The sequence below is a fragment of the Camellia sinensis genome, chromosome 1, assembly GCF_055761805.1.
Source record: "Camellia sinensis isolate YWXY chromosome 1, ASM5576180v1, whole genome shotgun sequence".
In the NCBI taxonomy this organism is placed as follows: Eukaryota; Viridiplantae; Streptophyta; class Magnoliopsida; order Ericales; family Theaceae; genus Camellia; species Camellia sinensis.
The window spans coordinates 18934868-18945495 of record NC_138961.1 but is presented as its reverse complement, the minus strand read 5'-3'; the positions used below and the strand labels follow the sequence as shown (position 1 = coordinate 18945495).

Genomic DNA, 10628 nt, shown 5'->3' with positions numbered 1-10628 from the left:
TACTATCTCTTCTGCCAAATCAGGAATGAAAAGAAACCGGTCTCATAGTGCTGACATGTGAAGTGATTAATAGACAACACCATTTACTCCATTTGTTTTTGCTTTCACTTGTATGTATATATATATACTAGTGGTGTGGCACATGCGATGCATGTGCAATTCAGATAAATAAGCATAAAAACAAATACTAAAGAAATTAATGCAATAATATGTATATTGTCTAAATGGTAAGAGTGTTCTTAATGAAACCCAAGGTCTTGGGTTCAAATCTTACTCATGCCTTTGAATAACATTTTTTTATTTTAGGATAGAAAAATTTGCCACGTGGCAGAAGGAGAAGCTACCACACTATTAGACACCAAGTCATGTGCTCACATATATAATAGTATAGATATATATATATGCATATCTTTCTCTACCATTAATTTTAATGCCTACCACTGGTTTTCTAGTTGAAAAATATTAATAGCCTTAATTGAACCCACCTGTAATTTCAAGCTGTTTTCCTTTTTTATACCACTTTCCCCCTTTGCTTCCTCCCACATTATACTCTCTTACTCTCTCTCTCTCCACCACCACCAACACCACCACCACCATGGATTCAATCTCATTTTCCTCACTCTCCCCCTACTACCATCTCATCTTCACTGCTCTAGCCTTCATTGCATCAAGCTTAGTCTTCTTGCTTTCTCGAAAATCGAAATCGAAGGTGGTCAATCTCCCTCCTGGACCCCCGGGTTGGCCAGTCGTCGGAAACCTCTTCCAAGTCGCTCGATCCGGCAAACCCTTCTTCCAATACGTGAGAGATCTGTTACCCAAGTATGGTCCAATCTTTACTCTGAGAATGGGGACTCGAACCATGATCATCATCAGCAGTGCCGAGCTCGCTTACGAAGCACTTATCGAAAAGGGTCAAGTCTTCTCGAGTCGGCCGAGGGAGAATCCGACCAGAACCATCTTCAGTTGCGACAAATTCACCGTCAACGCCGCCGTCTACGGCCCCGTGTGGAGGTCCTTGCGGCGGAACATGGTTCAGGGCATGCTGAGTACGAGTCGACTCAGAGAGTTTCGTGATGTGAGAGATGTTGCCATGGATAAGCTCGTTGCTCGGCTTAAATCCGAAGCAGAGGCTAACAATGGGGCTGTTTGGGTGCTGAGCAACGCTCGGTTCGCAGTTTTCTGTATTCTTCTATCGATGTGTTTTGGGGTCGAAATGGACGAGAAAATGATCGAGAAAATCGATCAGATGATGAAGACTGTGTTGATTACTGTCGATCCGAGGATTGATGATTTTTTACCCATTTTGAGTCCATTTTTTCCGAAACAACGGAAGAGAGTCACGGAGGTTCGGAAGGAGCAAATTGAAGGCTTAGTTCCATTGATCGAGAAGCGTCGAGCGGTGCTCAAAAACCCGGGTTTGGAACCAAACCCGGTGTCTTTTTCATACCTCGACACGCTTTTCGATCTTAAAATTGAGGGTCGGAAATCGGGTCCGACCACCGCTGAGATCGTCACTCTCTGCTCCGAATTTGTCAACGGTGGGACGGACACGACAGGTACGGCAATCGAGTGGGCCATCGCTCGAATGATCGAGAACCCGGATATTCAATCCAGGCTCTACGATGAAATTCGATCGACGGTCGGTGATCGGAAAGTGAACGAGAGAGATGCAGAGAAGATGGTGTACCTAAACGCCGTCGTTAAAGAGTTGCTACGTAAACACCCTCCTACGTACTTTTCATTGACCCATGCAGTCATAGAACCAGCCAAGTTAGCGGGTTATGATATACCCACGGACACCAATGTGGAGTTCTTTTTGCCTGGTATTTCGGATGACCCGAAGTTATGGACCAACCCGGAAAAGTTCAACCCGGATCGGTTTATCACCGGGGGAGAGGACGCTGATATAACGGGGGTGAAGGGAGTGAAGATGATGCCATTTGGGGTCGGGCGGAGGATTTGTCCGGGTTTGGGTATGGCCACAACCCACGTGAATTTGATGATAGCCCGGATGGTTCAGGAATTCGAATGGTCCGCTTACCCGGAAAATAGCAAAGTGGATTTTAGTGAGAAGTTGGAGTTCACTGTGGTGATGAAAAATACACTAAGAGCCAAGGTCGAACCAAGGGTTTGACTAAAGTGGTTTTTTTAAGGTGACAGCGAGGTTTATAAATATTTTATTTTATTTTATTTTTTGGGTGTTTTGTTTGTTTTTATTGTTTAATTTTGGGTTTAAGTAATTAGTGGAGTTTATGCAATATTGTATGTTTGGAATGTGAAACTCTTTGCCACACAACAAAAGAGGCACTATCCCTTTCAATCAATGTGACTACTCGTGTTTATTAATTATAAATGTTTGGTTAGCTCATGGAAATGGGCCGTGAATTTTTCCAAATGTGATTTTGGTGTACAATTTTTCTCTCATAATAACTTTAGTAAGGAGTAATAACATTAATAAACTTTAATCTTTTTTATTTGTATGTCTAAAGTTTTTAGAGGTGTCCACCACCATTTTTTCCTCCTCTCATTTAAAAAAGAGGAATTACTGTAAGTCAATCAAAAATACCAAACGAACAAAAAAGTCTCACACTAAAAAAAGTCAAAAAAATTAAAAAGTTAACTTAAAAAAATCATTGCCAACCAAAGCCTTCATGAGGTGGTGATGGCCACATTGGCCCCTTGTGTAAGCTCAGACGGATTGTTGTGATATATTTGATATATAATATGCTTTTTATAACTTTTGTTAGGAAAATTGTCTATTAATGTTAAAGTTGCTATAAAGCTAACAAAATATCTATACTCACTCTTATATGTAATGTGTACAAAAACACATTTTGAAGCTTTATGACAAGTTTTCACATTTCAAAATTATCTCTATATATCTTTTACTTTCAAATTTTGTAATTTTTTAAGCACACGTAAACTCATTCTAATAGTAATTTATGTACACAATTAGAAGTTCACAAGATGAAAATGACACCTAAAAATAAAAAGGAACATCTGTGGTGGAGTTTATTGGTTTTAAATTAAAAAAAATTATTAAGTGTTTTAGAGACATCACGTCTCTATTTTTAACTAACCATCGATTGTTATATTCTATATTGTTTTTCATTATTAGTAGAAATTAATAAGCTCCGCACCTATTTTATCAAGGAAAATGTTTGGTGGTCGTAAATTCTGTGGTTCAAATGGCTCGAAAATACTAAAACGACGTCATTTTGACATTTTCGGAGTTGTTTTGTATCTAAAATGATGTCGTTTTGGTATTTTCGAACTATTTAAATCACAGAATTTGTGACCACCAATTATTACCTTTCATCGATTACATTTAATTTGTGACATCACATAACCATAATTTGTCTTTAATTGGAGAAGGTGGCCGGTATTCTTGGTTGACCTGTTTAATAAGGCTAATAAATCTAATCTCAAAAAAATAAAATTAAGGCTAATAAATACTAGAAAACACTTGTATTAAATTTGGGTCACATTGGCTGACAATGATTTCACGTATGTGGTGTTGTCATCAATTTCGACCTGGCATATGCACGTGTAAAAATATGTATACACCAAAAGCCTTGGACTTTCTCCAAGTAAATTGCTGCCAACGCAATTTATTCTTTGGTCAGTGTCTCAGAGTGATTCTTTGCTCAGTGTCTCAGTGTCTCAACTAGAGAGAGAAAAAAATATAGAGTGATTCTACCGCTACTTTAATTTTTTTATATCTTCAATCTCATTATATCATTAAAAAGAATATAATTCTTATTATATTTATTATATTATTAAAATTAATCTTAAAGTAAAGTTCTTTAAAAACTCTTTCATCTCTTTACACCAATAGTTTTTGGAAGAAAAAGAAGGGAACAGAAAAAGACCCAGCAAAGAGAAAGGAAAAGAGAAAGACGCAGTTAATTTACATTCCTTCAGTGTTATGTTGTTGGAAAAAATAAATTTCTCTAGCATTTTGTTGTTATACATTTACATAGTCACTTTCTTCCAAATAATGATTTTTAAATTTGTGTTTGATTTGTTCAGTAATACAATGCTAATGAATTTAAATTGATCCAGTGTCATGTTACCAGACAAACTTTTTTTCTTAGCAATATGTTGACGTTCAATTGGATGATAATAAGAAATTAATTCGGGGCCATTTGTGCAATGTCTGTTTGGTAATACATTGCTATACAAATTAGATTGCTCTAGTATCATGTTGCCAAACTATAATAGATTTGTCTAGCCATTTCTCGTTGTACGTTGAAAGATTTACTTTTTTCTTCAAGCATCTATAAAAAGATATCTATAAATGAAACATGCATCCATAAAATCATACATAAAAAGTATCGATAAAAATATCAAGTGTACGAACATCCATAAAAGCATCCATAAAATCTGTCATTGTTTGCATCTATCAATCAAACATGTTATCAAAATTCATCTATATTGATAGTTTTGGTAGTTACTACATCAGGTCTGACAAACAAGCGGAATTGATGAATATGGGTAGTATATGCTTTCTCCTATCCACTAGCACACGGGTGATAAAAATGAATTCAATTATTTGTTATCGGAGGTACTGGATGACCAGGTTACAAATAAACTTATAACAAAGACATCAATAAGTAAAATTAAAAAATAAGATATGGTAATGATCTAAGTAGGCTCAGTAGTTTATACTTGCACGAAATGGTATCAATTTATAAATCCTATGCAGATATCTCTTTGATTAGGTGTTGCAGTCGATATTGATCTAAGTGGTAGAAATGTCAAGCACTGTTGCATGGATAAATGATAAAGAACGACTCAGTAGGATGATGCTATCAAATGACCTATGCCAGGTATAGTCATCCAATGATTAAATCCAGGGCCATGTTCAAAGTAGGATAAAATAGAAGTAATGTCATCAACCTTTTCCTGTGAACCTAGTGCACTACATTTGAATGCAGCTCAAGTGTAAGTCTTGATTTTTTGCCATTACTTTCTGCATTTGATGTCTTTATAATAATGATAAATCCAATCTTCTTCTTAACGTTAGAAGTCCATTTATTAATATTTGACGACTACTAAAAGTCTAAAGATAATAAATACATTTATACGTTAAATTATTAATATAATTTAATACAAATTAAAAATAAGAAAAAAAATCATATTCATAAAAAAACTTAACAAATCTCGTTTGTAATGAATTCATGACTGGAGTCCTCTAATAATGTAGTATTTGCATTGTTGCAATGAGTAGAAACATAATCATTCCAAGCAAAATATATATATATATATATATATATATATATATATAAAATGTAACGCCCTCAAAATAGAGAGGATAAACCAACCCAAGGGATTCATAAATATGATAGAAAAATGTTATACAATCATTCATCAGAGTTTATATTACAAGAGACACTACATGCATTATACTTCCATAAATGTTCATTCTGAAACTACAACATGTAATATTAGTTGATTACAACAAAATAAACGCCCTACGGGCTTACACATTTCCAAGATATCATTGGGTTACAACAAAAGAAAGAGTCCTACCTCTATACATATGAAGCCCTCGGCTTGAATAAACATTTAACACAAAACAAGATAACAAAATGAAGCCTTCAGCCCTTAAACCTCCCAAGCTATGTCATTGGAGGCGGCATGTCACCTGTACCTGAAAATGATTTCCCAAATAGGGTGAACCAAAGCCTAATAGAGATATGCTAAAACAGTATATGAGATTTAACTAAGATATAAGCATCAGATAAATGTGCAATATTCATAACCAACACATATTCTTTCCAAGACCATTCAATATAAATAACCATACCTCAATCCATTTCCATTCATCCGTTTCAGATTAATTTATTTACCAAATTCGTTATCATCTAATCAACCAAAATGAGACCACAACTCAGTGGTTTATAATTCAATACATTCATCAATCCAACACTTCTATTTTCTTGCCATTTTAAGGAATTCACATCTGAGGGAATCAACACCCATATATATAAGATTTCAGGACTTTCACTCTGGACACTCTAGCCAACTTAATTTCAATAGAGTCCATCCCCTATCTCCTCCCAAACAATGGAGTACATCCCCTATCTCCTCCCAAACAATAATATATGTACAATGTATTTAAAAGCGTTGTCATATACAATGACTAACCAAATCACATATTTAATGGTTTACTCAAACCGTCATATTCAATGACATAATTCAAACGATTAGTTTCAATTCACCTAATCCTTATGCAGTTTCTACAACAACCATAGCTATCCTCCACCGATAGCCCAAAACAGATATTTCTAAACAGATACACAATCTATTAAACCGATAATTTATCAAATTTCCATAGGTGAGTGACTTAACAAATCTAACTACACTAGTCATTTATACACTCTTCCAATTTCATATTTTCTACATCAATTTCATTATTTATACAAAATAATTTATTTAATACAAATTAGGGCAAGTTTCCTCTTGTTACCTAAAAAGCAACCTAAGAGGGGGGTGAATTAGATTTCTACAAATTAAAATTAATAATACCCCAATAAAATTAACTACTAGTACAACAAATTATTAACAAGCACAATGATGAACTTAGCAGTAAATGATCAAGCAAAATAACAATGAAGTATAACTAACATACATGGTAAATCAAATGATTAACATATGAATATTAGATAGCTATAGCAGTAGTAGGAAAGTAAAGAGATTATGGAAGAGGAGACAAACAGATTTATAGTGGTTCGGCTTCAACCAAGCCTACATCCACTCCTCAAGCTTCACTTGTTATTTTTCACTATCTTCTAGCTTCACAGGGGTGCTAGCAATCTCTTTACAAATGGAGCAATCCTCTACAAATTTTACATAAACTTCACAAGCCCAAACCTTTGCAAATCTTAGGTGATTCACAATCACTCTCAAGATTTCAAGAACACAGTATTACAAGATGAAATGGTATTTTTGCTTTCAAAGAAAACTTACAATAAATATCTCTCAAAGATAAATATATAAAATGAAGTTTTGATTTTTTTGTAAATCTCACACATGAAAGATGAGCTTAATGCTATAAGACTTAGTGTATAATTTCTGAGCGATGATGTAAACAAAAATTGAAGAACACTTCTTAGAGAATTTTTCAGAGAATAGATGTGAGTGATTATAGATCAAAGAATATTTTCTGATTTTTTGTAACTTGTTTATTTTTGAGGCTTTGGTATATCTAATGAAAGTTATAGCCGTTTATAGCCGTTGTATTTATTTGAATTTATAGCCGTTGTACTCCATCATTACTAATTTGAATATCTTCCACTTCATCATTACAAATTTAAATATCTTCCACTTGAACCTTTTGAACCTTTTGGCCTGCTGCTGTACTGGGCTGTTTGAACTTTTGTTTTAGACTGTTTGAACTCCTGATTTAATCAAATATTAAATACATTCTAATAACATTTAGAATAAAGGTTTAGGTGAGAAATAATGGGACAAAATAAATTTTGATTCTATTTTTCTCTTTCAAATAAATTAAAACATAATTAAATAAATCATCAAAATAAATAAGTCTAACACCTCTTTTTCCAATTATTAACCCCAAGACCCAATTTCACCAATTATACTCAAGTAACATCATGTTCAAGACCTCTCATACATATATGGAGCCCAAAAGTAGAAAACTCCTCTTTCTAAATTCAAATCCAAACCCTAGTTTTACCCAAATCCTCCCAAATTCCACTATTTATACAAAATGACCAATACCTAGGTTAAAATTCATATTAAAGAGTAGAATATCCCTACCTCAAGTGTAGAAGCTCAAAGGAAGAATGGAAGAAGCCTCAAAGATGCCCAAACTCGATTTTGCTTGGATGAAATGGAAGCCCACAAGATACTCTACATTTTTCTCAAAGGAAGTAGAGTAGAAACTCTTAGATTCTAAGGGACTTGTAGAGAGAAGTTGGATTTTTAGAGAGAGAGGGAGCCAGATTAGGGTTTTTAGTAAAAAAGAAATCAAAAAAGTGAAGTAAAAGGACCCAGTTGCGAACTGATATACGCGATCTTTGCTCGAGCAAAGGAGTTGTCGCTCGAGCGACCAGACACAACAAGTGACCTCGCTCGAGCGCAAGAAGCATCGCTCGAGCGTAAAATACAAAGCTTCAGAAATTTCACAGACGCGCACGCTCTGTAACGCCCTCAAAAAAATAACATTAAACCCATCAATAAAGACATGCATTGATACATAAAAACTTCACATTCCTCTATTCATCAGAGTTCCATTACAAAAAGTATTACATGTTAACGACAAAAGCAAATGCCCTACGGGCTTACAGCTTTCCAAGTTAACACTTGGTTATAATAAAAGAGTACTAACTCATTTACACATTAAGCCCTTGGCTTGAATTTACATGTAATACATCAAAAAGAAATAAGACAACAAAAGTGTGTCCGCCTTTAGCCTCCCAAGCTATGTCCTTGGAGGTGGCATGCTACCTGTACCTGAAAATGATATTCCCATATAGGGTGAGTCACAGCCCAGTAGAAATACACTAAACCAAATATGAACAATGACTAAAAGATTAGCAGTTGATAGATGGCCAACAGTGATACTTTCTCTTATCACACTTCACAGTTTCATGACATACAATTCCATGTTACAATTCATTTTCCAGTTCCTTTCAATTCTCATTTTATAACCATGGCTCAGAACCTGGCCAGACAACTCATATGAGACAGTAACTCATATCAAGCACTTCCCCATTTCATAATAGATAAGCATACTAGCTATATCACATACCAACAGATAAGCGTACAAGCTATATCATCAATTCCACAGATATGCATATGAGCACTATCACACTTCTAATGACAAGCATATGAGCTCTGTCAATACATCACTAGATGAGCATATGAGCTCTATCTACGGAGTCCATCCCCTATCTCCTCCCAACAACATCCGGTTTAGAGGTCCATCCCCTATCTTCCCCTAAACCGTGGAGTACATCCCCTATCTCCTCCAACGCAACACAATGCATATAAACAATAATTATACACATCATCACACAACACATAAATTTAACGTGTTCTTTCAATCATCATACTCAATGACTCATTCCAGTGATTAGTTTCCGTTTGCCTAATCATCATGCATTGTCTACAACAATCAAGACTATCCTCCACCGATAGCCCAAAGCAGTTATTTCTATACAAAAAAAATAAATGCAACAATGGATATACAATCAACATTTCAACCAGGTGAGCGATAAATAATCCAACTACACCCCTTAACCCCTTTCCCTTTCCAATTTCCACATTCTCAATTCAATTCCTCATTTCTAACAATTAATTATACAAATTAATCAACCAATGTAATTAGGGCATTTTCCATAATTAACATTACAACCCTTAGGTTCCATTTTCATTAATGTTTTAACATTAATTTCACTTTTTCCATGCCAAACATGCATCTAGGCTTTATATGGCTAAAGCCCCAACTTTTGTAAATTTACACAAAAGCCCCAAACTTTCACAAAATTACCAAACCAACCCCAACATCTCAAAATATTAAAATTTAAAGACAAAGCTCATAGTAAGGAGTAGGTTATCCCTACCTCAAAGAATGACACCCAACCAAGAAGATGATGGAAATGAAAATGCTCCAAACCACGAACTATTCGGATCAAAAGATAGCCCTCGACGATCAACAACTTTTTTGTAAAAGCCAAAGGTGAGGAAATCACTCCTACTAGATCAATACCTAGAGAGAAGGTAGAGCTCTAGAGTGAGAGGCTCAACAATGGTGTTTTTGAAAAAGTAAGAGAGAGAAGAGAAGTGGGGAAAGTGATTTAAAAGATCAAAACACGGAGCTTTAACCCAGTCGCCCCGCTCGAGCGTCCAACGCCCTGCTCGAGCGTCACTCACAGACTCCCGCTTGAGCGTCAACAATCCCGCTTGAGCGAAGGATACACACTTCCAGAACTTTTACAGAACCAGGTCTCCGCTCGAGCGTCAACTCTCCCACTCGAGCGTCACACACAACATCCCGCTCGAGCGTCAAAATCTCGCTCGAGCGTACAACACTGCAGAGGAGATACTGGAAGATGGAAAACTACGCTCGAGCGTCGAAAACCCCGCTCGAGCGGACAGCCAACAACGAAGGGCCCGCTCGAGTGTCAAAATCCCCGCTCGAGCGTGAAGGCCAAAATCTGGGCAACTACTCTTGGTTTCCAAGTTCAACCATCCTGTTTCAAACCTGCCCAACACAACCCAAGACTCGAACACAAGGAGTAAAGGATGTAAATAAGACGCACACAGCAACTAAGGCCTAGTTTGGGAAGACTAAATAAGTGTACTTTTTAACTTTTTATGAAATATGGGTTGAGTTTGGGTTGGGTTTGAAGTGATGTATTAGAGAGGTGATGTGACTTAAATAAGATGATGTGACTTAAATAGGATAGTGACTTTTTGACTTTTTGTCTTTTTTCAATCTTCCCAAACTAAGCCTAACTCCACGGAACCTAAGTCCGGATACAACAATTAAAGAAAAGGGAAGCCGGGATCGCTATACGCTTGCTTGAGCGCAAGAAGCCTCGCTCGAGCGAAGCACTTTACCTTTCCAGAAATTCTGCTTATGGAAAAGAAACCTG

General features: G+C 36.0%; 2 protein-coding genes across 2 annotated transcripts in view; one reads left to right on the top strand and one right to left on the bottom strand.

The window, feature by feature from the left end:
- The first annotated feature begins 541 nt into the window (after positions 1-541).
- LOC114294138 (cytochrome P450 77A2) lies at positions 542-2353 on the top strand. The gene has a single exon (XM_028238254.2). The coding sequence runs from the start codon at positions 596-598 to the stop codon at positions 2132-2134; it is 1539 nt and encodes a 512-aa protein (XP_028094055.2). The 5' UTR covers positions 542-595; the 3' UTR covers positions 2135-2353.
- A 3059-nt stretch (positions 2354-5412) lies between these two features.
- The window catches only part of LOC114294162 (alpha N-terminal protein methyltransferase 1), a 30078-nt gene continuing 24862 nt past the window's right edge, over positions 5413-10628 (bottom strand). Inside the window, exon 7 of the mRNA XM_082872617.1 lies at positions 5413-5656. Coding sequence (XP_082728743.1) covers positions 5630-5656 — 27 coding nt within the window. The 3' untranslated portion in view covers positions 5413-5629. The remainder of the gene's footprint in view (positions 5657-10628) is intronic.